Source organism: Puma concolor, chromosome B3, assembly GCF_028749965.1.
Source record: "Puma concolor isolate L17-30 chromosome B3, mPumCon1.1.hap2, whole genome shotgun sequence".
Taxonomy (NCBI): Eukaryota; Metazoa; Chordata; class Mammalia; order Carnivora; family Felidae; genus Puma; species Puma concolor.
In genome coordinates this window covers 141,767,894-141,795,814 of record NC_141672.1, presented here as the reverse complement: position 1 = coordinate 141,795,814, position 27,921 = coordinate 141,767,894, and the positions used below count along the sequence as shown (strand labels likewise).

Here is a 27,921-nt window from a genome sequence, read left to right as displayed (position 1 = left end):
CATCAATTTGAAGGAATCCATTACTTAAAAATTTGCATCAAAGGGATGTTTCTGTATTCCTGACTTTTTTTTTTTTCCATCAAGAAACCAGGTAAAATAAACCATTCCACAAGATTCTATCACAGACATAATTTTTCTTTAAAAGAACATCACCTTCTAGGGGCACCTGGGTGGCTCAGTCAGTTGAGCATCCGACTTCAGCTTAGGTCATGATCTCATGGTTGGTTCATGGGTTCGAGTCCCGCGTCACGCTCTGTGCTGATGGCTCAGAGCCTGGAGCCTGCTTCAGATTCTGTGTTTCCTTCTCTCTCTGCCCCTTCCCTGCTTGCACTGCGTCTCTCTATCTTTCAAAAACAAATAAATGTTAAAAAACATTAAAAAAAACTACCTTTTGAATCAGAACTTATGTAAATTAGGTCTACTGGTTTTCCTTCATTCAGGTGTTTAGTTTTTCCTTTTATTATTTTTAAACATTTCAAATGTGATACATGATTGGATAAAATTACAAACAGTATAGAAATACATATAGTGAAAAAGTGGGATTTCTCTTTGGTCAGTGCTCACTCTCGCTTCCTTCTCTAGACTATATTTCTGGATCATTTTCTATGCATTTACAGACTTACACATTATTCCCTTTTAATGTACTTGCTTATGTATGACACATTTTTACATAAATAAGAATGCTAATATATATATATGTATATATATATATATATATATATATATATATATATAGTCTTGTGTTTTCCTTTAATGTATCCTAGACCTGTTTACACATCACTGCACATACTCTCCTATATTCCTTTTAACCACTACATATCTATGTATAATGATGGGCAAATTGTTGCCCTTAAAAACGATGAAATAAAAATCCCCTTCAACCAATAGTTTTTGCTTATAGGACCAAGTATTTTTCTAAGGCTCCTTAGAGGTGAAATTACTGCCTTAAAAGTCACTCAACATCTGTAGTGTAGACAGATTCTGCCAAGCTGCCTGCGGACAAGGCTGCACCAAGTCTTAGCAGTGACCCTTCAGAATAACTCTATCCTCGTACCTTTTCAAGCACTAGATAGTTTCAATCTTTTCAATTTTTCCCATATAACATTCAAAAGTGTGTCTCTTTATTGTTTTAATTAACGTCTCTTCATATGTCTGTGCTCATTTGTAACCCTTTTGTGGACCATCTGCCCTTATCCTTTACTCATTTTTTTTTTTTTTTTTTTGGTCAGGTTGCTGTTTTAAAACTAATTTAAAGGAACACTTTATAATATATGAATTTTAATCCTTTGTTACATATATTGCGAATATTTTCTCTGTCATTTGTCTTTTAACTATGCTTATTTCGTATTTTGCCATGAAAAAGTGTTTGGTTTTTATAAGTTGTATCACTAAATCTTATCTTTTATGGCTTCTTGAACATGTGTCATATTTAGGAAGGGCTTCTTCTCCTGAGTTATACAGATACTTTTCTAAGTTTTCTTCTAATATTATTATTGTTTTGTTTTTATGTTTAGCTCTTTAATCCATCTGGAAATGATTTTTGTATATGGTGTGAGGTAGGTATCTAAGTGTACTTTTCAAATGAATAGTTCATTGTCCCAACACTTTGACTACTAACCCATCATTTCATATATTAAATTCCAATATTATACATGGGTCTGCTTCTGGACCCTGTTTTGTTCCATTGATCAATGAAATTTGTCTATTTCTATGCTAATAACACTGTGTGTTCATTCCTGTAGTTTGATAATATGTTTTGCAATCCGATAGAGTAAATCTCCCTTGTTGTTCTATTTCAACTGTATTTTAGCTTTTATCAAGTATTTATTCTTCTAGACAAATTTTGGTATCATCCTGTCAATTTCCATACATCATTCCATTGGGGGTTTTCATTTAGATTGTGTTGAATTTGCAGACTAATTTGAGGTAGGAATGAGAGATTTATGATATTGTCTTCCTATTCAAGGAAATGACATACCTTTCCACATTTCAGATCTTCTTTTATGTTTTTCAATACTTTTCTTTAAGTAGACTTTGTACATTTTCTGGCTAGGTTTATGCCTGGGAATTAAGCTTTTTTGTGCTATTAAGCAACTTATTTTCTATTAAATTTATTACTACGGGTATATGAGGGCAGTTTGATCTTGGTAGGTTCATTTTATAAATGGGTAGCTTACGAAATCATGTAATGATTCGAATTGCTTTTTAATTAAATGCCTTGAATAATCTTACCATACGCATGCATTGGCAGCTTTGACTCTTCAGTGTTTCTGCCTTGCTTTTTTTCTTGCTTTATTGCATTGGTTGGGACCACCCGAATAGTATTGCATAAAATTAGTGACAGAAGATACTTTGTATGCTTCTAACGTTTTATTAGTACATATAATATTTAGTAAGTTAAATAAAGGAAGTTACCTTCTATTACTAATGAATTTGGACATTTAATCAGGTAAATGTGTTGGAAATTTTTGGCATCTTTTGAAATTACGGCTTTTCTTTTATCTTTTAATTTACTGATTAAACAGTAGACTTCTTAAGACTAAGGCATCCTTGCATTTCTATTATAAATCTTATTGAGTTATAATATGGAATTCTTGTAATATCTTGCTGATTCAATATAACATTATTCATATTTGGAGGCTATATTTATAACATAACTTTACACATATATAGATAAAATATCTATGTCTGTATTCATATATTTAAGGCTGTATGCTATGTTTGACTGATTGATTTTATCATCAGGAATATTCAAGTTACAGAAAATGAACTGGGAAAGTTTCTACTTTTTTATTTTTTATTTTTTGCTTTGGAAAAGTATAAATAGGATAAAAAATTTTAGAACTTACCCCAAAAAACCACTTGGCCCTTGTACATTTTTACTGTATAGAATTTTTACTATAATTGTAATTGTTTTGTGTTTAGATTCTCTACTTTTCTTTTTTTTTTTCACTAACCTTTTCTAGAAAGTCAATTATGGCATCTATATTTCCAAATTTCTTGTTGTAATATTTTTAACATTTTACATTTGTCTTCTCTATAGCTCTTATTAACCTTGCCAAAGGTTTATATTATTTTGACAGAACTAGCAATTAATTGTAAAGATATAGTCTCCTTTTTACATTTTCCCCCCTTTTGGTTATTGTTTTACTTTGCCTTCTTTTATACAATTCCTCATTTTATCTTTGTTATTTATTTCCTCTTGCTTTCTATGATCATGTAGGTCTTTACTACTTTTGTTGTGGAATCACATTTTAAATTTTAATTTAATTATATTTTTAACTATTTTAAAAATAAGTGCTTAAATCCTGTATTTTTTAAAACTTACTTGAGCTATATTTCATAGGCTTCAATGAACACACACTTAATTGTTATCATAATAAATAATTTTACATTTAATTTTCAGTTATTCCATTATCAAATTGTTTTGTAATTGCCCAAAGAGAAACTTTTTAAAAAGTTATTCTTTTGTTGTTAATTCCTATTTGGTACAGAAAATGTTTCTTTTTTTTTAAAATATATATTTCTTTTTTTTTGTAAATAAAACATTTGTAAAAATGTTTTATTTATTTTTGAGACAGAGAGAGACAGAGCATGAGCAGGGGAGGGGCAGAGAGAGAAGGAGACACAGAATCCGAAGCAGGCTCCAAGCTCCGAGCTGTCAGCACAGAGCCGGATGCGGGGCTTGAACTCACAAACCACGAGATTGTGACCTGAGCTGAAGTCGGATGCCTAACCGACTGAGCCACCCAGGCGCCCCTAACATATATTTCTTTATTTTTGAGAGCGAGAGAAAGAGAGAGCAGGAGAGGGGCAGAGAATCCCATGCAGGCTCCCTGCTGTCAGCACAGAGCCAGATGTGGGACTTGAACCCACGAACCATGAGATTATGACCTGAACTGAAATCAAGAGTTGGATGCTTAACTGAATGAGCCATCCAGGCACCCCATTTTTTTAATGTGTATTGTTTCTTATGTACTGTGTTTTTTCTTTTGGAATTTCAGATTTCTTTTGAGGTATAATATGTGATTGGTTTTATAAATTGTTTCAGATAATTGAAAATAATGTTCCAGCTTTTTTAGGGAGGCAGAAAGACAATCATAATAGTCATATCTATCAATTAAAACTCATCTCCATTTTTTATTTTAAATTTTAGTTAGTTAACATACTCATCTGCATTTTTAAACATATCTTCATTTATCTCGTCCTCTTGATCTATTTGTGAAAGAAGTGTTTTGATTTTCCATTATAATGGTAGTTTTGTCAGCTTCCTTTTGCTTATATCCTATTTTTACTCTTTGTACATTTTTGTTGCTATGTTACTTGGAGCCTAATAAGTCATAATTATCATAATGGTGAATTTTGCCATCTTGAAATATGATATAAACTACTTTTTATTTAATTCTTGGCATTCTAAATTTTTTCCCACACATGTCTAATTTTCAATATTTTACATTTAAATGTTGTATATTTAATATTCAATATTTTACATTTAATAATATATTGTGTGTATATGATTTAATATATTTTATATTATATTTTAATATTAGCATATTTAATATATATTCCTTTTTTATTTTTACTGTATTTTTGCATTCTTTCATTTCTAATATTTTCTGTTACTTTCTTCTATGTATGTCTTTTCTAAATAACACACATCTTGATTTTTTAACATAATTTTTCTCTTATTTAAGAGGCAGTGCAACCCTTTTGTATTTAGTGTCTATAGCGGTATTATTTAAACTTCTTTTTCATTTTGTGCCACATCATTATCCCATTCCTCTTTTTTGTAGCCTTTTTGGTATCGGCCAGAGATTTTTGGTTCTTTTTTCTAACAACTGGTTTGAAAGCTGTATGTACTATTTCTATTCTTCTAAGAGCCACTTAAAAATTTTAGCAAGGAAATTTAAATTGAAACCGTTGTAATCAACAATTGATGACTGTCTACCTGCTCCCTTTCCCTCCCAAAAAGACAAAGCCTTTGTCAGGCTTTAATGATTTATCTTCCTACTCTTCTATGTACTTATGTGAAATTATCTGGAGATTTCATTCCAGATAAGTACTGTTAATGGTAGCAATGGTAGTACTCTTAGCATGATTAGTATTATTATTTACTTTATGTCTCTATTTTACTGGAAGACTTTATTAGTCATTATATTACATTTTACTATCAGATTAGCAACCATTATTTAGATTTTTGTTTTTAATTTTAGAAAGTGAGAGACAATGAGAGCAGGGATGGGGCAGAGGGAGACGGAGAGAGTGAGAGAGAAAGAGAGAGAGAGAGAGAGAGAGAGAGAGAATCTCAAGCAGTCTCCTGACACAGGCCTGGATCCCACGACCCCTGGGATCATGACCTGGGGTGAAATCAAGAGTCTGATGCTCAACCATCTGAGCCACCCAGGCTCCCCAACCATTATTTAGATTTAAATTGCATTTTTTGTGTGTGTGACTTATTTGCTGTACTGTATTTGTTATGTTCCAAGTCATTGTCTAGTTTAGATTATTTTCCCCCTGTTTTTCTGGAATAATCCTCAGTTAATTTTCTCGTCTTTATTTTCTGAAAAACCAAGAGGGATCAACTTTCTGAGTCTTTTCTTGTCTGAAAGAAACACCCTCGTTTGTCTTTACACACGACACAGAGCTATCTTGGTTATAAAATCCCAGGTTGAAAATAGTGCCTGCAAATCCTTATAATCATTTATGTTCTAAAATATTTCAAGTAGATAAGGCAAACATCATTTTCCTCTTTAGACGTAAGAGTGCCCACTTTCCAATAAGTCATTCTTTCCTAAATGTCCATTATTGTTATACCTCCAACTGGCCCACTGTAAGAACAAGAAATTCTGATTAATAGTTCATCGGGACATTTATAGAGAGCTCTTTCTATCAATGGCAAGCACTTTCCTAACAACACATTCTATGTATTAGCCAAAAGTCCCCGTTTCTGATGTTGTATTTACTAAGGATACAGTTAGTGCCTGAGTTCTAAAACAAGCTGTGGATTGTCTTATACTTAAACCGTACATCTAGCCTGCTGGTCCATGAGGATTTCCCTAATGTTTTCTCAGGAAAGGGTACCCTGAATGTCAGTCACTTCCTCTTGTCCTTGACTGTCAAATCTGTAGACCCACGGGTGGGTCTTCTTAGGCTATTTAAAATGGTTATTTATTTTTGAGAGAGAGAGAGAGGGAGAGAGAGAGAGAGGGAAAGTGCAGGCACATGTGGTATGCTAGTGTGCTAGTGGGGGAGGGACAGAGAGAAAGGGAGAGAATCCCAAGCAGGCTCTTCACTGACAGTGCAGAGCCCAGTGTGCGGCCCAGTCTCATGAACCGTGAGATCATGACCTGAGCCGAAATGAAGAGTCAGACGCTTAACCATCTGAGCCGCCCAGGCACCCTCCCTTAGATTTTAAAAGACACTTTTCTTACTGGACTTTGAGATGTCACTAAGAACTGTCATAAATTCTCTTTCAGTCCACCTGATTTCTTATTAGCAAGTGGCTTCCACACATTTGGAACTTCCCTGTCCCCTTCACTTGAAACACTGAGTCTTAAGTTGCGATGAGAAATACAGGATCATCAGGTAGGAGGTAAAGTCATAGTTCTGCAGGTTAGATGCACATGAATAATGTTGTGCTTTAACCGCCGTGGCCAAGGAGTTTAACCTGCTGCCTAAATACTCCTGTACTTGACGGCCTCCCTCAGTGACTCTGCTGACTTCCCGTGGACCTCCTTTCAAGGTTAGGTTCGCTCTAGTACCAGATTCTAAAACCTCTCCCACCCCGAATCATCTTGGGGTCTTTCTTTACGCTCTGTGTCAAGGAACCCACTTTCCTTTAGGGGTTATCTCTAGTTGCTACTCCAGCTGCCTCCAGTGTGTAGATCTTGGATGTCAGGGCCCCACTGGGCCTCTGAGACAAGTTGCATCAAGGTGTGGCTATCTTAGAATAAGAGGCATGCAGAGCACATCTACATATAAAGAGTGCAGACAGGCATGACCGACTCTGGTCATCTGGTCACTCTGTGTGTCCCTCTGTCTTGACCCCTTTTAGGTGGGAGGACACACCATGCTCCCCATCCGTTGGATGCCCCCTGAAAGCATCATGTACCGGAAGTTCACTACGGAGAGCGATGTGTGGAGCTTTGGGGTGATCCTGTGGGAGATCTTCACCTACGGAAAGCAGCCGTGGTTCCAGCTCTCAAACACAGAGGTACAGAAGGGGGTAGATGGGAACCTCGATTTGGGTGAAGGCTGATAGGAGATGGCTCAGGCCAGGACTTAGACATAGTATACAAAACATCAGGTGGGGTTTGGAGCCAGCAGGGCATTATGTAGGCAGAAGCAAGAGCGGGGAGCTTCTTAGTAGGAAAAAAATTATAGCTGTAGGAATTGTGGCATAATTGTCAAGAGAGCATGAAATCAGATGTTTAAATTGAGATGCGAGTCACGGTCCTGTTTGTTCTGCTACACTTAAACATCACACATGTTTCACTAAGACAGAAAATGAAAACAAAGAACAGCTCTGAGTTCTTCAATTGTGCCATCTTGTGGAAACACCCAAATTATCTGGATTCCCAAAGGCTTTGGGCATCCCAGGGAGGTGCAGCATGGTAGGTGGGGAAGGCACATTTCACGTTCTTGACAGAGCGACGTGTGTGGACTTCCAGGAATAAAAGGACACATAATAGTAAACATAATAATAATGAACACATTCTATGTTTTTATAATTTTGATTTGTAATAATAAAAATGTCAGTAATCAGATTTGAGTAATGGTTAACATTTAGTGCCAGGTACGTTTCTGAGCACGTTAGCTGTAATAACTCAGTACTTTCCACAGATACCTGTCGAGATTCAGGGCAGAGGGAAAGGGACTGTTTGGGGTTCTGGAGGGGACTGGCCAGAATCTCAGAGGTGGGAGCTTCTGTGGCATGGAGAGGGCTTGGGCCATGGTCACAGCAGTCCTGGCTCCAGAGCCAGTCAGGATGGTTCTCACTTGTGTCTGGACCAGACTCATGTTGCCCTGGAGAACTCAGTACAGTTAGTGGGCAGTAAGGGGCTCGGATTTCCAACCAAGCAGACTGATAAGAGAATGCAATTATTTTTTTTTTAATTTTTTAGATGTTTATTTATTTTTGAGAGAAAGAGAGTGCATAAGCGGGGGAAAGGCAGAGAAAGAGGGAGACACAGGAGCCAAAGCAGGCTCCAGGCTCTGAGCTGTCAGCACAGAGCCCAATGTGGGGCTTGTGAGATCGTGACCTGAGCTGAAGGGGGACGCTTAACCTCCTGAGCCGCCCAGGCACCCCCACAGGAGCCTTTGAATATTACGATTTTATCTGAATATTCAAGAAAGTATCTTTGTTTTGGGAAGCTGTGTTCACCTGTGCCCTAACCAGTGAGTTTCTAAGACTGAAAAGAAGGCATTTCTTTAAGTCTGTAGTATCTCATCAATCACAAGCTATATGAGTCTTAACCACATTTCCCAAAGTAGGACAAGACATTTTAATGACCTTTAAAAAAAGAAAGTGTATCCAAACCCATTTGTTGTAGTGTTTTGAAAAATTGTTGCTGCTTTCTTGGGCAGTGGGATTGGTGGTAAACACAAAGGTTCCCACAAGCGTGCCCACCCGCATATGTGCACACGTGCACACACATGTACAAACATGCACGCACACAGACATGCATATACCCACCCACATATGTGCACACGTGCATACACATGTAAAAACATGTTTGCGCACACATACATGTATGTGTGCACATACCCACCTGCATATGTGCACATGCGCATACACATGTAAAGACGTGTGCATGCACATACATGCACACACCCACCCGCATATGCACACACATGCACACACATGCACAAACATGTGTGCACGCGGATACATGCATGCATATACCCACCCATGTACATGCACACGTGCACACACATGCACAAACATGCACGCACAGAAGCACACACACATCCTGAGCAGAGCCTCCATGTAGTTTGGTGGCTCCAGTAAAGAGGGGATCTGGGTTGAGGGACTATTCGTGTCAGTAGAAGATCTGCCCTGGATACCCAAGTTGGCTTGTAGTAGCCAAGAAAGTGTTTCTGATCATTTTTGTTAAATGTTTATTTATTTTTGAGAGAGAGAGAGAGAGAGGGAGAGAGAGAGAGAATGTGCAAGTTGGGGAGGGGGAGAGAAAGAGAGAGAGGCATAGAACCTGAAGCAGGCTCCAGGCTCTGAGCTATCAGCACAGAGCCTGACGAGGGGCTCAAATGCACGAACTGTGAAATCACGACCTGAGCTGAAGTCAGATGCTTAATCGACTGAACCACCTGGGTGCCCCAACGTTTCTGATCATTTCTAACACAGTTCGGTGAGACAGTGGCCTTGAAGGTGGGCTTTCTGCCCTCCAGCCACCTGTCCCACTCCACCTTCCAGAGCAGCCAAGTGCTGGCAGCTACTGATCACGGGTTCCTTTACGGAAGCTGACACCCCAGCCAGCCCCACCCTGCAGAAGACGCGACAGAGCACTTTTGGTCGTAGCGTTAACAGCTGCTGCAGTCTGAGCTGGGTCCCTTTCCGTGGAGGTGAAGGTAATGGAGTGTGGAGACAAGGCTCTAATAAGAACGGGAGAATATGAGCAGCTGGAGACCTATCGGGCTGGCACAGAAATGAGTCTCGTGGGCTGGCTCCAACCCCCGGGCTGAACAGGACCAGGAAGGTGCTGACCCAGTGAAGGTTTGACAGGCTGTCCTGGGGTCAGAGTGACATGAGACAACATAGCACTGTTGGGGTCAGCAGGGGGAGACAAAAGAGAACAAAGGCACTTGTCTTGCCCAACTGAACACAGAGTCACGGGGGCAAAGACACTAGAGGCACTCAGCTAGAGATGATTCTGTGTATTTTTATCATTGCAACCCATCTCCGAACAAGGAAACTGGAGTTTGGGGCAAGTTGCCCAGAGTTAGGGAGAAGTTAAAACCAACCCAAGTCGTGGAAGATGAAACCTCGAAACGTCACGTATTCGAGGTCAGCAAAGAAGTGCCTTTGATGGGGCGCCGGGGTGGCTCAGTCGGTTGAGCATCCGACTCTCGATTTCAGCTCACATCATGATGTCGCCGTTCGTGTGTTCAAAGCCCACGTCAGGCCCTGTGCTGACAGTGCGGAGCCTGTCTGAGATTCTCTCTCCCTCCCTCCCTCTCTCTCTCTGCCCCTGCCTGTTCATGCTCTCTTTCTTTCCCTCTCAAAATAAATAAATAAACATTAAAAAAAAAAAGAAGTGCCTTTGAGAAATTGGAAATGAAGCTCAAATTACAGGCATGGTCCCCACGTGGCCAGCTGGGGTGGGTCCCACCACACGTTATTTGTTTTCTTCCTACTCCTCCTTAGGCCTCCCCTTCAGTACGCGTTGCCAATGCTTCGTGCTCTTGGCTTCATTTGCATTTTACGACACTTAGGAGGTAGTCAAGGCACACATTTGATCCCCATCTTCCAGATGAGGGTGCTGGGACCCTGTGAGGTTAACTGACTTGCGCCGGCCACCCAGCTGGGCAGTGGTGAATCGTGCAGCAGTCTTGGTGTGAAGGATGTTCACAGAAACCAAATATGCGGGTTAGTGCAAAGAGCAGGGGGTGGGGGCTTGCTGAGAAAGGGACCCGCAAGGTGGCTTAGAGAGAAGCAAGGTGCTCTACACAGGGGCTGGGAGCAGGAGGGGAGCTGGCCAGGAAGTGGGAGCTAAGGGGAGGGAGGCATGGAGGGGCCAGATGGTGTAGAGCTCCTTCAAGGGGGTTTCAAAGTCATTCAGGCTCATAAGAGGGGAGGGACAGGTCAGATGCCAGACCCTGCTGCTAAGTGGCAGTGAATGCAGGGCGGCGTTCAGATGAAATTGAGGGCCAGAGAGGAAGAGTCAAGTACAGGGGAGAGTGTATGTGGGGGAGTCCGTGAAGACCTGACCCAAGGGGCGGGGCACAAAGGGCAATCAATGGTGGGCGCGGCCAGCCAGCCACCTGCACAGCACAGGGGAGAGACTCGGGGCTGTCTCCAGCCAGCCTGCCGCCCGTGCAGGGGGGCACCCCGGCTCTGCACTGGAGCCCCTCCGTGAAGTCGTCGCCTGCTGCTTTTGCCGGGTGTGAGCCGCGGGGCCCCGGCGGGGCTTTGGATGTAACGTCCTGCCGCTTTCCACTTTTTCAGGTCATCGAGTGTATCACCCAGGGTCGTGTGCTGGAGCGGCCCCGAGTGTGCCCCAAAGAGGTGTACGACGTCATGCTGGGGTGCTGGCAGAGGGAACCCCAGCAGCGGCTGAACATCAAGGAGATCTACAAAGTCCTTCACGCTTTGGGGAAAGCCGCCCCCATCTACCTGGACATCCTCGGCTAGCGGTGGCTGGCGGTCACGGATGCGTACTCTGTTGCCTCCTGTCTCCCGGCCTCACATCCTCCCTTGTCACCTCACACTCCTTTCTTCCATCCTGACTGAAGCGAACATCTTCATATAAACTCAAGTGCCTGCTACACATACAACACTGAAAAAAAAAAAAAAAGGAAAGAAAAAACCCTGTAAGGCAGTTTGGCGAATATATATATATATACATATATATATTTATATATCTAACTATCTATCTATCTATATCCACAGACAGAGAGATACCTTCTCTAATACAGAGAGAAGCTGCTGACACAGAAACCATAAGACTGTAACAACAACTCAGAAAATCTTAAATATTATAAACACAAACGGAAACCCCCTTTGACGGAAGCTGGGGTCCCTGCTTCTTCGGCTCCGGCTTTTCGGAGCCGAAGACCTTGACGACACAGAGACGGTCTTCGTGCGGGGACAGGAGGAGCTGGGGTGGAGTGCAAATTGTTCAGGCGATTACCTGCACAGGTGCGTTTCCCCTCCCTGGCCCCCCCCTCCCCGAGCTCTGCACAGGTGCATGGACAGACCCCATCAACTGCACTCAGGATGCAGCGGGAAAGAACACCGGACCGGGGGCCTCTGGAAAAGCCTCATGTCTCCCCTGACTGTTGCCTCCACGCCTTCCCCTTTCCTCTGCTTCAAGACAGTTCTCCCATTTGTCCATTCTGGAAAGTAGAGTCCTGACGCTTTTGGAAGTCAGTGAGGGCATGTACCAGTCAACACGTAACAACCGACAAGACACAAAACCATCATGACAATGGACTTCATCCATCTTGGGTGTAAACCACGCTCACGTTCCTTCCTAAATTTGAAAGGGACGTGCCATTTATTCTCTGAACCTCAAGAACTGGACGTTCTGGACTCAGCCACAGAAGAAGAAGCTGAAATTCGAACCCTCCCTGGCAAGGCACTGCCTCTCGTCTTTCCCTCCCTGGAAAGACTCCTCAGCCCCACCTCCCGCATTCGGGCTTTTGGGGGAGTTTGGGGGCAAAGGGAACGTCCGCGTGTTGCCCGCAAATGTGGATGCAGCAGGGTTCCGGTAGCAGGAGACTTCGTTCCTTGTAGGTCGTTATAAAGTGTGCCCCTCCGTGTCCTCTGTTTCTCATCCTGCCTGCCCAGGTCCCCAGCCCCCCACTTCCTGGGCCTCTCGCAAGTCCCAGGTGAACCTCACTGCCAGGGAAGGGAGCCAGGTGTAGTCAGAGCATGGGGCAGCGCTTGTATCGGGGAGCGAGGCGGTACCGTGGGCAGCAGCCAGCAGGGGAGAATCTATCTGGCACCTGCACCGGCCCCTTGGCATTCTCCTCACGTTTCCAGGCCCTGGAAGGATTGATGCATCTGCCTTTGAGCTGCTGTGAAAATGCAGGGGCTGAAAAATCGCTTTTGTGGGCTGGGGGCGGGGGGAGGGGCCGAGGCTTCTCTGGGAGGTGTCCGCCGCGGGCCACGGCCACAGGCGCGGCATCTTAATGAGGACTGAGCCCTGACCAGGGAGAGAGAATGAGGCGTGTGGGCTGGGGTCCTGGCCGCTGCCGTCAAGGGCTGTCACGGAGGCAGATCTCCGGGCCTCCCCGATGCACGACAAGGAAATGCTTCCGGAGGGCAACCGCCTGGCCCCTCCCAGCTCGCCGGCCCCTCCACCTCACCCCAAGCACAGAGCTACCTAGTGGACTGGCCTTTGCCCAGTGGGAGCCTCGGGGAGTGGGGGGCTCGGACCCGCACCCTGCCCTGCCAGCCGGAGGGGCTGTCGGCGGCCCCCGGCGGCCTGGTCAGCTGCAGTGCGGGCATCCCTGTGGGGTTTGGGACAAATCCTGTATGTGTGGTTTGCTTCTTTTTTTTAGACCCACAAATGTTTTTATTCCAATAGAAAAGAGCTGTGCTCAGACTGTAGGCCTCGGTTGGGAGTTGGGGATCAGTGGGGCCACTCAGCTGGGCTGGGAGGGGAGCCGGAGTTTGGTTTAGGGTTTTCACTGTGCTGGGTTCCCAACCCAGCTGGGTGGAGACTTTGGAGGAGAGCTGGGTGGACCGACCACCTCAGAGGAACCCTTTGCTCTCCTATGGCAGGTATCCTCCTGTCTTTCTGCCCAGAGGCCGTGGCTCTATTCTGGGGCCTCTAATGCTGGCTGAACTGTGCCGTCTGGTGTTGAGCAGGGTAACTAAGAGAGAGGTGAGCGTGGAGGGGGCACTTTGAGGGGGAAGGGCCTTCTGGTTAGATGTGAGGCCCCAAGGCTCCCGTTGCTGCCAAAACAGACCTCGTGTGGCCTTCCATCTCACAGGCTGTGTTTCTAGAACCTCATGGTCACTGATAGGCTGGGAAGAGGGGGTGTGGGAAGGAGTTGGAAGCTGCAGGGCAACTGGGAATGAGGAACCTTCTAGGGTTTCACCTCAGGGTGCAGAGTCATCACGGCCTGATGGAAGAAGACAGTTCCTTCGGGAGCCAGGAGCCCTGGAAGAGACGGAAGTTGTCTGATTGTACAGGCCCTTGTGCTGGCCATGGGGATGTGTCTGCATCATGTCCCCTGGAAGCCGCTGCCTCTCGTGAGGGCAGAGCAAGGGGCAGCAGAGAGGGAGGCCCGGCTTTCTTACCCCCTTGTCGTGCTCTCTTTGTACAGTCTACATGTTGACTTATGTAAAGGCAAGGAAAAAAAAAAAGCTTTTTGGAGGGTGAGGGAGGCAAAGACTAGGACTGTGGTCACTGAAGGGGCACCCGGGGCCCTGGGAGCAAGCAGGGGACATTATCCCTCCTGTGGTGGGAAGCTCGGCTGAGACTTGCTCTACTGGGTCTCAGTCTCCTGTCTGCGAAACAAGAGGTGCCTGTTCGTCTCCGGCCCTTCAGGGTCTGAAGTGTTTAGATTCTCACAGTGCTGAGTCACTGTGCCATTGTTCTCGGTAGCGCCCTGGAATGCTACAGTGGCCCTCCAGGGTGGCCCTCCTCGGGCCTTGCGTGGGCAGGGGCAGCTGCCACCGGGGGCTCGAGGGCCTGGGCCACATGGGTCCTGTAGACACTCCTCTCCTTCTTGGTGCCTCCGTCACAATGGCAGATGTCCGAGATGACTTTAGACCCAGAGGGCGTGTTTGGTCTTTTTCCCCATCCCCAGCCTCTTTGCACACCTAGAAAGCTCTGGCGAAGGCCTATCCATCTATTTATTTTCAAAGAGCTCAGTGTGACTAAATGAGTCTTACAGTGACATCCCATCAGCCACTGTAGCCACCCCAATCCGTCCCACTGTCACCCCTCCACACCAAAATCCACATTTTAAAAAAGCATGCTAGAGGGACCGTGAAGATGCGGTTGGATGCAGACACTGTCATGAGCCTTGGGGGAAGCTCCAGGTCCCTGAGGCTGACCTCCCTGCCATGTCTTCCTCATCTGGTCCACTCCTGGACTGAGTGACAGGGACCTGCTGTTGGGTGCCCACCTTGGAGTAAGGAGGCATGGCCAAGGGTCCTCCCTGTTCTTGACTTTGGGCGTGAACCAGATGCCGCCCTCTTATTATATCCCTGACCTCAGTGGATCTCGAGACTCACTGAACGTTCTCTTGCTAACAGATGAGAGATTTGTGTTCCTCCACTCAGCAGATCATGCCCAGATCCTCCCTGGAGAGAGGCTTCCCTCTGGAGGCCAAGGAGCCTTGGTCCTTCTGGGTTCAGTTTGAACCTTACCCTTCTTCTCTAGTGATACTTATCTTGTGGAATATACTAGTGCAAATATCTTTGGTGCTAAATACTACAGAAACCAACACCCATAGGAGAGCTGACAGACAATTTCTGGGGGTGCGTGAGACACCCCCTCAAAAGCGGAAGGATTCCGTTGTGCTGGGACACTACAGGATGCATGGGAGCTTGGGTGGGAGCATGCAGGGATGTGGAAAGACCGTCGAATTCCCAGCTCTGCTCTTGGTTACCCAGGTGACCATGGCCAGGTCATAATCTCTCAGAGTATCAGATTTCTCATCTGAGACATTTGAGAGACCAGAATAGGTATCCTTGGGATTCTTCTCAATTAAAAAAAAAAAAAATTCTGTTCTGCTCCCACCTATTTTGTTTTCTCTGCTTTTTTACTTGCTTATCAGAAATAAGAGACAAGATGAAAGGCAGGTATGGAAGGGGAGGAGGAAAAGTTACCCAAGGCAAGAAATTGTTTCTGGAAGGCACATAGGGAAGACTGTAGTGATTGGTAGGGTTGAGGGATATTGGGGGGTAGGGGGACAGGCACACGGGCTCACCGGCTGCCGCCTGGCCCCATGGCTGATTTCCACAGGCTTTCCTTCCTCAGCTAGCTGGCTACTCCATTCCACACTGACGCACCGTGAGCCGGCAGAAACCATTCCAAGATAGGGAGACACGCCTGCGTACCTCTCATGCAGGCCACTGGCAATTTGAACTCAGAAACCAACAGATGTTTCCCTTCAAATGCTATTTCCAGGAGGTAGGATGTTGGAAAGAGGGCAGTATTTTAGGATGCAGACTCTTCACCCAAGTCCTTTTCCTTTCAGGAATGATGAATGGTGTCCTTGCTCCTCTTTTCCCAAACTAAACAGCAGCCGGATTGTCTTGTTCAAGGTGTGGTTACTGCAACAGGCAGTCTTGGGCTTTGAGAGCTTCGCTGTGCTTTGCTTAGAGTCTGAAGCCAAGAAACGCCTCTAGGTGTTGATTGAATGAGCCATGTCCTGACAGGCTAGAGGACCACTCTCAGATGCCCCCGGGATGGCTATTGTCAGCTTTGGTGGAGCCAGCCTGCTAGAGTACCCAATGGCATTTGCCTTAGAGCAAGAAATGGCACCCTTAGCTCAGGGCTTGGTGCTGTAGCCACTTTGGTGTTGGTCCCTGGTGTGCCAAACTTTTCTTTGATACCACATAAAATGTTCAGGCTAGCACATAATAGGTTTTAAAGGGAAATTCCAAGTCTTTGTATCATTGTTAAGATCTCAATATAGACTCCAGAAAATGCTTTGGGATTGCTTAACATCATTGGTAGCATCATCTGAGGGGAAGTATAGGCCCATATACACTGTATGTTTATGTCTCTATATTCAATTAGACTGACTTCAGTGAAGTTCTGCTTGGACTCAGCAAACGGATTCCTTGATGCTTGGTCTCTTTCAGTCTCACATTCCTTGGAGATGAGCTATCCAGAGATGGACTGGCCTACAAGAGACAGAAAGATGCTATTGGGAAATCTGTCATTTTGTAAAATTTGATCATTTGGTGCTCCCTGGATTAATGCTGGTGACAACATTCTGGGCATCTGAAAATCCTTCCTTCTGGCAGTCTGATAGATTACCTTTCAGGAGCGCTTTCTACTACTTTCCATTTGGGAGTCAGCATTGAATTTACCAGGACTGTAGACGCAACCACTCCCTAGAAGGGATGGGACAGAGAGAATGCGAGATGCCGATCATGCTCACTCTTTTGGAAAAGTGACTGGTGGATGTGGTGAACATTGTGTCACTACTTCGGGCATTAGGACTTTTGCTGTAAGCATAAACTGTTTCACCCTAAGGAACTGAATCATGGCTTCTGATAGAGTCTCTGTTTCCCTGGTGCAATCTCCCCAAGCATAGTTTTCCTTGACTTCCTAAAAAAATTCTATGCGTTACAACAAGAGATGTCTCTGGCCCAAGGGTCAGTGTGCCAATATAGATGCTTTCCTATTTCACAAGGAGATCTGTGGAGATTGAGGTCCCCCTCAAAATACTTGGAATTCTCGATCAAAGTAATAAAATTCAGATTCCCCTTCCTTTTTAGCTAAGTTCCAAATTTAAAACTAGGCCTTGTCTGATACTTGCAGTAGGGATGGTGTCTTAAACCAGTGTGCTGAGTTATTTCCCCTCATACTGAGGCAGGACAGTAAGCTCTGTTAATTTTTCCTCTAATCACCAAGGTAAACATTGCTTTGTGTGCAGTGCTATGGCCCAAACTTGTAGTTTGCAAGAGACACTTCTAGCCAACAAAGCTAGACGTTTCTAGATGTATCAAGAGAACACAGATGAGGAAAGTCCTGAGCATCTGAGGCTCAGGGCATCTGAGAAGTACCTTGGAGCTCAGGTGTCTTGCTTTCCAGTTTGACATATTATGAGAAGAATTGGTTTGTTATCACTTTAGACAATGACCAGTGTAGACGTCCTTCATCAAAGTCCAAAGGAAGACTGAGAACCCTGATATCCACTATATTCTCGAACATTGTTTTGGATGCAGTTTCTCCGAAGCCCAATGAGAAATGTCAGCACTCAAGTCTAGGTCTGATAGTTATTCCTTCATTTAAGAAGAGTGTATGGAAGTCATTAAAAAAGAAGAATTTTGTGATATGTTAACTGGGAGGACATACTCAAATGAATAGCTTCCTTAAATGTTTTGTTTCTTTCTTGGAGAACTCTCCGTGACCCGTCTCCATTTAACAGCTATGTGACGTTCAGCCGATGCTTCTGAGCCCACCTCTGGGGTAAATGAATAAACCTGGTCCAGGTGATTTGATTTCTGCTTTCTGCAGAAGAGAAGTAAATCTCAGTAAAGAAGATTTTCTTTCATTTTTGTGCTTCTTACTTTTTCCTTTTTTTTTTTTTTTTTCTTTTGGCTGTATCCTCTTGCCTCCATGGGACTGACAATCCAACATCTCCTACTCCATGAAAGTCTTAATGTGAGGTGAATTCCAGGACCACAAACAGTTAGGACTTCAAACAGTGAGAAAATTGGCACTGAATGATTCGGCACACAAAGCAGAAAACCTTCATTTCCTGCAGGCGGGATGGAATTGACTGTTATATTAAGACTTGTGAAGGAGCCCTGCCCCAGAGTAATTTCGATGCTGTCAGACAACGTTGACATCTAGATTAACCTCTGTGCAGTGAAGTTTACTGCAGAGCTCATTGGGATGCAAGTGGTGTATCTCTGCAAATCCCATCTGGAACCCTAGGTGGCCCATCCCTTCCCCACCCAGTGCTCACTCCATCCGTGAACTTTTAGCCTCCAGGAGCAGAGAAGCCATGACTGGGGTCAGCCCAGCAGAGGGAGCTTCTTGACCTCTCTCTGACCACAGTGCTGAGCCAAGTTTTCCGCTCCGTGGGAGTGACAGTGGGGGTCACTGTCTTGGTTTTTCCCTAGGGGACTGCACATCAAGGCGTGGAAACCACTCTGCTGATGACAAAACGGCTTTGCAGCATATCTCGACGCTGCACAAAGTGAAATGGTTTATGAAGAATTAGTGTGCACTGCCTCAGTGAACCCTGCTCTCCCCCCCCCCCACCCCGCTCCCCGGGGTCCCCCAGCAATTCTTGGTGTGGATGTAGCAGGTCAGGGCTACAGCCAGGTGACCAGATGGGGTAGTGTGTTCTGATGGACAAAGGGCTTGCCCTGGGTCTGTGTAGGGGTTTCCCACAATCCTTATGGGAGAGAGGCAGCCCCAGCTCCTTCCTCTCCTGGTTGGGACAGAGCGTATACCTCTCGGAAGCCCCGGTGTGTCAGCTCTTTCCTTATGGGGTGGTGGGCTCCAGCGTGGCCTGGACCCTTTCTGACCCAACTGTGCCATGCCACGTGAAGGCACAGCGGCCAGTGGGAACCTCAAATCTGAATTCACGGCTTCTTTACAAACCAAGGCTGTTAATTACATCAGAAGTCTGAAGAAAAGGCCTTTAGTTTAGATTCCGACTCCTCCACCTTCAGATTCTCTCCTTCGGGCTGCTCCACACCATCCCGGGTGTCTTGGGAAACTGACCTGCGGAGTTTAGAATACCGTGAAGCCCAGAGAGCATATTTCTCCGGGGGTTTTACTGATTCTGATTCTCTCTGAAATTGTTTTTCCTACCTTGCCTCTTGCTTTGAATAGGAGTAACAGTCTCCTTGTATGTTCTCAGATATTTCTTTAGGAGAAATGAAAGCTTCCGGCCAAGGACACTGTGTTTATTGACTGGGGAAAATAGATTTCTGGGCCAACTAATGTCACAGTCATACAGAGGCAAACCTGAGGACATTATTTGAAAGCAATTATCAGTGTTGCATTTTGTTCTAGATGCTCAAGCTCACGTAGTGCAAACTACATTCATCCCTCATTATTTATAATACTTGTTTAAATGCACACATGTGCACACCATCCTCTCCGCCCCCCACGAATGCATCTTCACTCGTCTTGGTCCAATATGACCCAACAAGCCAATGTGCCCTGCATGTTCATCCCACTGATATCTGTGTCTATGTGCATGCAAGCAAGTATGCTCCAGACATGTGGCTTCTTAAACTTCTCTACAGCTCATCTTTTCTTTTAATATCGTCACACAGCCTGTGACTTTCTCCACTATGGATCATTTTATGAAGTTAGGGTGTTTTCAAAGGAGACTGGATCCCAAGTTTTCAGAACCTTCGTATTTAAAGGTTGGACTAGTTTTCTCAGAGAAACACAAAACCAAACTAAACCTTGATATAGATTTTATGTAATTAATTTGGAGGATGGTCGGGCGGGGAGAAGCACTGAATTTTGGCTTGAATAATACGTGCTAAGTACAGATATACATGTGAACTGTGCTAAGTACAGATATACATGTGAACAGATATACATAGTTCAAGCAGATTACTGAAGCTATCTTGGAGTTGAAGCCTTTAGATAGGAAACTCAAAACATTCAGATTGAATCAGAACTTGATGAGAAAGGGTCCGATTTTCCCTGGGAAAGTTAGATGTTCCATGGGACATGGAAGGAACACTGGGTTGGAAGTGAGTAACTGCACTGGGTGTTACTTGGTGGATGGCTGTGCACAAGTCACCTCAATTATCTGGCCCAAGGTGGAAGTGTCCTTAGTATAAATGGGCAGCTGGCAGCTAGTTGCAGACTAGCCCTCTCTCTGATTCCAGTGAGGGCTAAGCCGATCTACTTCACCCAGGGACGGCTCCAACCAGCTGTCATTAAAGCGTACCTTCTCAAGTCTCACCCAGAACAAGTGTGCACAGCCTCCCATCCTACAGAGTCAGCCCGGTGTTCATCTTGCAGTCAGTTCACATCTCACACCTGCTGTTGAACGCTGTCCAAACTCTGAACTCCTGTGGTCCATCCGCTGTCCCTGACTCCAGCCCTTAAAGTCTGGCTTTTATCTCTGAAAGTCAAGGAAAGCCCTCTGGGCCCATCTCCTTCTTCCTTACCCTGAGCATCAGCTGCACTTGTGATTGAGCCTAGCTAGGTTCCTGGAGAAGAAAACTGTATGTTCTAGCAGCCATCCATCAGTCTCTTTCCAGCTCCATGGACCAAGTGATTAGCTCCTCATTAGCACCTCATCAGTTGCTTTTGCACCAGAGACTCTGGGACAACAAGCCTATTATAATGCCTCAGTCTGTCTTTTTGAAGTCATCCCTTCCTTCTGGCTCTATTGAGAAAGGAGAGCCTGCTACCAACAGCTTTTCCTTCAAATTTCTCTGGCTTTTTTTTCCCCCTGGCTGTTAAATATACAGATAAATGGTAAACAGTGGCTTTCTCTTTCGTTTTCCAGGCCCCTCCCAGTGTGAGTGTACTATGCCCCTACGGAACAGGAGCACCACAGACCACATGTCAGCACAGTGTTCATTTATTTAGTGGAATGGTTATAATATTGACACAAAGGTTTGCAGCATCTAAATCTTGAGGGGGATAAGAGGCTTTTTCTATCAAATGAGATCTTTACTGTGATGGCACAAGAAGGGTTTATACCTTAAGAACAGCAATGAACCTAAGAAACATGCTCCCTCTTTAAGGAACAATGAGGTGGAAGAAATCACTGGAGAAATCACCAGGACACCAGACCCTCTATTCCGCAAATCACAATGTTTCAATAGATGCTTCAACTCTGTCCTTGACATGGCTCTAAAAACACAATAATGAACTATGATCAGCTATCCACATTTACTACTAAAATTCATCATGTCTAACCCAACCCCTATTTTTTATCAAATATCATTTTTTTTCATAACTCTGGGGATAGTTCAATGTTGCTTTTTTTTTTTTCTGGGCCCCTTCTAATATTTTCAGTGAGGTTTTTTTTCATTTTTATTTCTTTAGGAAAGACGTGGGGTCTATGTTAAATATTATCTGTGATAAAATGGCAAGTGAGGTGGAGGGAGGTGATGGGCTGAGGACATAGAGGACCTCTGAGCTCAACTTCCTGCTGAAAAGCATTATCCCTTCTGTGCCTCAGTTTCTTAAGCCACAGAAAAGAGCTGCTCACAACCCCCCTCCTGTCACGGAGGGTTGTAATGAGCACCCAATGAAGTCATAGCTGTCAAAGTGCTCTGTGAGGGCCACAGGACCCCTTGAAGAGGTAAAGCCCCCTCTCTGGCAGTGAGTGTTGCAAATAGGCTTGCTGATGCCGAGCTGTGAGCGGCTCTGGCATGTGCCTTCTTTCGAGGCACACAAGCAGTTTCTCCTTCAAATTTCTTAAATTCCCCCTGCAGTCCGGTTTCTAGATTGTGGCCTTGGCATTTTCCTCTTTGGCCACTGCGCTTCGAGAGATGGAGAATACCTTTACAAAAATATAAGCAGAAGGAGGATAGTTTATCCATTTGGCTTTGTCATTGAAAAGAGATTACCGGTAGGTTTTGTTTTCAGGCCTGGAACCCTGAACATTTTGTAGCAAGATGCCGTCTCCTGCTGCATTGAACTCCAGATCATCCGTTGTTGATTTTATGAGATTCTGTAGATTTAAATGTAATGTTTTTTAACTGAAGACTGTATGAAGCTTCCTTTATAAATTGGGTGGTAAAACTAATCTTGCAGGAAGTACCCGAAGTGATAATGATCCTGAAGCAGCTTTGCATTCATTCTGGGGCCAGCATTTTGTACATGGGGAAATAACTTTAAGATGGAATGAACTGCTTGAGTGAAGACCAAATGCTAAACCACACTTCTGATAGCCTTGAGCACCAACAAGTAGGTGTGAGTGGGATTCCCACTGAGAAACGCCTCTGATTGAAAATGAAACCCCTGACAGTAAATCCTGAGGCCAGATTGCCAAGGTTACAACAGTGAAGTCATTTACAGCCCCTAAAAAAATCCCAGGTGTTTGTAGCATCAGCCACTATTTTAGGTACCTTGCAATGGTGACTACTTGGCAAGGTTAATCTTTAGAGTGTGATTTCCTTTAGATTTCCGAGCCACAACCAGGTGTGATGTAACTGACTAAGAGCTGTGCATGATTAAAAAAAAGAAGATTTTGATCACTCCAGAGAGGAATCAGAATAAAGCCGAGTACCTGAAATCCTAAGAAATCCACAAATATTTTGCTCAAGTTCAGACTTCTGTTTTCTCTTTTTACCTTGGGCTCAATTTTTGTCTTACATGGAAAAGCAACATCTCCATGCTGAAATTCTGTCCCCCCTGCCCCCTGCGCCCCCTGTAGCTGTGCAGCAACAGAAAGCATTTCAGCTTTCTTTGAAAGGAGAGTCTAAATTGGGTTATGACTAGGATTTTAAATTACGGTGTGAAATTGGAGAAGGCAAGCTAGTTCAGGGCAGTGTTCCATAATTCATTCTGATAATCCCGAGGAGATGACCTCCTTCACAGTACTGTGAAGGCCTGCTTTGAACAAGCCGTTTCACTGTGTAACTTCCTAGTGACAAGACTGATTATTTAAGGATTTCAGAGGTATCATTTGAGAAATAACTCACTGGAAGTGGAAAATTTGATCTAATATGTTAACAGGAACAAGAAGAACTTATTTTAATGCTTTTTTTCCCTTTCCTGAGAATTTAGTCTTTTTGAGGGGCTATGGGACACTTCCTTTTCAAGGCTAGAAAAGATTAATTTTAGTTCATGTCTAAAAGCAAAGACCCCCCCCCAAGCCCAGTAGAGTCGGAAGCAACCAAAAATGGCCCATGGTAATTTTCTGTTACCCCACAGCATCAAGGACCCTTCTTGTTTATGTGTGTGGGCCATGGTGGGTAAGCTCAAGGGCACTGTCCAAATAAAATGAAAAGAAAGCAAGTCAGGACAAGAACATTCTCACTTTGAATGTGAGAGAAAACAGCAGTCCTGCTTTCTCTGGCAAAAAACTGTGTACTGTTAAGGGAAGAATTATGTTCCTTCTTAAGTAAGTTTCACTTTCAGAGAGAGAGAGAGAGAGAGAGAGAGAGAGAGAGAGTGTGTGTGTGTGTGTGTGTGTGTTGGCTGAAAGGGGGTGGGTGGAGCCAGTAAAGAAATAGTTCTGGGTTTAGACCTTAGGCATAGTAAAAGCTCTGCTCAGTTTCTCAGAATGTGACAATAAGATTGGGGTGGAGAGAAATTCAGGGGCCCATATTCCACTATGTGGTAACATTTTACCTAAGTATTTCCTTCAGGAACTTTTAATCATAGCAAGTCAAATCAATCCCATGTCTGTAATTGGTATCAGGAAAAAGAAGTATGTAGGTAATTTCTGCAGCCCCTAATGCTTTTCTAAGAATTGGAGGTCCTTGCATTACATGAGGGAATATGTAAGTAGGGACTGAATGGGGAGGTAGATTGGATGAACTACCCCATCAGTATTATAGCGATGCATTAATTCTGTCCTGCAGGAAAACCAGGGTCACTTCAGGGCCACTTTCATTAAAATGGCATAAAAAGAGGCATTTGAAACATGTTTTGGGACTGCTACCTACAGTCAGCCTCTGCTGAATGAGTTTTTACTTTGATGAAGACAGTTTCTGGCTGGTCAGTGATTCCTGGGTATCTGTTTTCAGCACCAGGGACAGCAAACACCTCCCTCAATTGAATTAAAACCTATCTTGATTGGCCTTCTAGGCAAGGCAGAGTAGGTTTTTCCTTTACTTCCTATCCATGGGGGCCTCCGCCTGCAAGACTTTATTCTTAAGTTCAGGTGTTCACATCTTTTATTTAGCTCTAAGCCTAGTGGCTTAGCTGTTTTTGTCACATTCATCAACAAATGAAGAAGGCTGGACTAATACTGCCAGGTCTCCTGGCTCAGAGGAATGGAAAGAAAGACGCCTAGACATCAACGGACAGCACACTTAGGCAGAGGAACCCTCTGCAGAAAGTCTTCACAAGGCACCATTGATTTGTAAACTCCCAAATGGGAGGCTGATTATTGGCAATTGCTTCCTTTTTTTTATCTGCATGGTTCCCATAAAGTACAGGTCTACATTTTATTCTGTGTGCATTTGTAGGCGATATTTCACAGGAGGTGAACAGAAGCTATGAGCTTTGGGGGAAGAAAAGGGCCCAGTAATGCTGTTAGTAAGCCTTTTGGAGACGCTAGGTAGGCACTGCTTTGAATGCCAGCAGCCACCCTTCAGATCTGAGTCCTGTTCAGCAGCTAACTTTGCCTTAAACAATGCAAATGGCTCCTTGAAGCCTTCATCAGGCCAGACTGAAGGGGTACCCTGAGAAAATGAGCATAGCAGAAGCAAATGTTTTCATTTGGCATTGTGATTGACCAGTTGTCATTTAGCACAACAATAGTGCATAAATGTCATCATAGAGGTACCATTGTCTTCTTTTAACAATCAGCTATATCCTCCTCACTTTTGTCAGGATGGCCCCCTGGGCTGAGAAAGCAAGACAGTTACTGCACATTTCATCTTAAATACTGTCTTCTATTTCACAGACGTTGAATAAATTCCACTTCAGCTGCCTCTGGACCATCCAAAGCTCTGAGCACTCCCTCTCTTCTACTTTCTCTCCCACCTTCAGTGTTGCTTATCATAATTCATAACATTTGGTGGTCTACGACCATAAAAGATTCTTTTTAGGATAAATCAGGTGGAAGCAGCAGGCCAGAGCCAGGTCTCAAAGGAGCAAGTTCAATGGAACTGTAATGTTTAACCTTGGGGTAGGTCTGAGGAGAAGCCATCCTTCCCCTCCATTCCTTGTCCTCCTGAGGGTGTCCTATTCCAGTGCTCACACTTGCCGTGCAAAAAAGGCATGAGTTCCTCTAGATTATTTGTGTGAAAGCTAGGGGAAGGCAGGTTCAAACATTCTCTATTAGAGTCCCTTTAGAATGGAGGAGATTTGTTTTATATTGACATCAAGGAAAAATCTTAGTTTGGAAAGAATGTAAGTGGAAGATCAACAGCTACAGGAGAGCTCAATAAGAGAAGTGTTTTTTTTTCCCCTTAAAACAGAGAAGAAGAAGTTGCAGATTGCCTGGTGGGAAACAAATGATCTACTGACCAGGGAGAAAAGTGGTCTGAGACTAGAGATACAGAAGCAGACATCTCTAGAAGTAGAGATGATGCCAATCAAAGTCTTGGGAGGGAACAGACCAGAGAATAAAATTGTATGGAGGTTCTCAGTACTTTTTCTGGAAAATTCCTATAATATTCAAGGGCACTTCTAGCCCTCTGCCTACTTAGAGATGAACTCAGTGCTACTTCTGGGTTCTTAAGGCAAATGCCCTACAAACACCAAAGTCTTGTATTTTCCACTGTCAGTCAACACTGGCTGTCTTGAGTGGGATTATTTCCCCCTTCCCTATGTGAAAGGGACTTGTTTTCAGGAGAAGTGTCCTTTAAACATCCAGCTAAAACTGGAGGTAATTTTTTGCATGAATGGCTTTTTACAGCTAGGTCTAAAGCAGAACAAAACTTGTATTAAACTAAGTGCTACTTTACATATCTTATTTCAAGGGAAATGAAGGATTTATTGCCGTGTAAATGATGTACACTGATTTGTTTCCTACTGGACATTACATGTCCCTTTATCTTTAGGCTGATGTTGTGCAGCAAACTTTCAATATCTGGAAAATCAGCTGGTACCTACTTCAGTGCACTCGTAGGATGTTATATTCTCAGAGAAGAATTTTGCAAATGAAGTTTAGGTGCTGCTATAACTGATTTTCATCCCTATCCCTAAGCTTTCTGTACTAAATATATGTAAAGTGATTATATCTTGTCTGAGCCCATGTGTTTGTGTGTGTTTCCCAATGTTTATATAAACATATTGGCCATCTGAAGCATTAGTTGGATTATGGCGACTGATGAACAATGGTGTACATGGCATGTGGACATGTGATACATACACACACTTGTTCCGAGGCCAAGCTAATCTTACAGAGTTTAGGAAACTATACGTGGCATGGCTTGGGAAACGTTCAGCAGCGGATGTAGTACAGCCAAGCCACCATTCACAGTGGAGACCTTGACAGGAGCAGAGCTGAGGTGTGCTCAACTGGATTGTATGTCATTTATTTTAATCTCAATGGATTGTTCTTCAGTTCTGTTTAATGATTTAGACGTATTCCATCATGATGCTTGTTTCTTCCCCCCAGGCCACTGGACAGTGCTGATCATGTTTGTTTCCCATCATTTCAATTCCAAAGTTGTTAACTTAAAATGGGTGACTGAGGTTTTAGTAAAACTGGGTTTTACTAGTAGTAACCCCTTCCTTGAGGTACTATTTTTTCCATTCTCTTCATTTATGACAACTAAATCCATTGGCTATGCTAAGTTTATTTGCATCCTAGCAAGTCCTGGAGAATGAATTTAGTTAAAATAATGACTGTATTTGCCTTCAGAGAAGAGGCTTGTGGTCTAAATAAAATCCTTGGGTAAAGGTGTCTTTTATGCAAAAAATATGGATTCTAACTTGGTAAGATGGCCCCAGGGTAGGGGGGATGTGTTCTCAGTTGATATTAAGGGATGTGTTGAAAAGGCAAGTGCCCTCCTTTCTCTGTTCCCCACCCCACCCTACCTTCCTCCCCAACCTCAAAAGAAAACAGAAAATTATTTTTTTAAATTGTATTAATAATTTATGTTTAATACAAAAGGATGATTTAATGGTATCACCAAAGGTCATTTCTCCCATTGTGCATGTCCTTCACTCAGCCCCGTACCCATCACCCCATTCTTCACCCTCATGCTTCCATCCCGAGGCAAACATGTGTCTTCATTGGAATCTATCAGTGTTGAAGTTAAATGTGGGGGCAGAGATTTAACACCATGACATTAATGAAAACCACCCATTCTTCACTTTCAAATAGTTAATTGCTACAAGAAGGCAAACTCTTTTCTTGGTTATTGCTTAAAAACATTTTATACATATATATGTATATATGTGTGTGTATGTATGGACATATGTATGTATATGCACATGTACATGTATATATGTATATATCCATCTCCAATATAAATATATCATATGTGATAGTTGTAAATACTTCTTGGTCATGTCTGTCTTCCTCATGGTATCATATCTTCAATGTTATGTTAACAACTCCATTTATTGATTGATGAAATCGTGTGTAGACCTGTATCCTCCTGACATAGTTTATGTAGGGTCTCTTCTCAAATAAAGTATAAAACATGAATGCCCTTGTTTTATTTGGATTCATTATTTAGTAGAGAAGTGTGTTGGATTTAAAGGTATGTTGAAATCTGGCAAAGTCCAAATGTGTGCAAAAAGTATAGGATCCAGTATCATCTTGACAGCTGAGACCCTGATTTGCTGAGAGTAAAAGTTGCTTGAAAAATGTTTAAGGTAGACCCTAGGTTGAATATAGGATTGAGATGAGTGTTTCAAGAAGAACATACACACATTTTTGATTTGAGGCATGGCTGAGCTGTATGTCATG

The 27,921-nt window shown here is 43.7% G+C and overlaps 1 protein-coding gene across 4 annotated transcripts in view; it reads left to right on the top strand.

The window, feature by feature from the left end:
* The window catches only part of NTRK3 (neurotrophic receptor tyrosine kinase 3), a 400,390-nt gene extending 372,733 nt beyond the window's left edge, over nucleotides 1–27,657 (top strand). For 2 of the 4 annotated variants that reach the window (XM_086711502.1, XM_086711506.1), the window contains 3 exons: nucleotides 1,515–1,556; nucleotides 7,055–7,213; nucleotides 11,186–27,657. In XM_086711502.1, coding sequence (XP_086567628.1) covers nucleotides 1,515–1,556; nucleotides 7,055–7,213; nucleotides 11,186–11,371 — 387 coding nt within the window. In that variant the 3' untranslated portion in view covers nucleotides 11,372–27,657. The remainder of the gene's footprint in view (nucleotides 1–1,514; nucleotides 1,557–7,054; nucleotides 7,214–11,185) is intronic. The other 2 variants (XM_086711501.1, XM_086711503.1) reach the window with 1 other exon arrangement.
* Nucleotides 27,658–27,921: the final 264 nt, after the last annotated feature.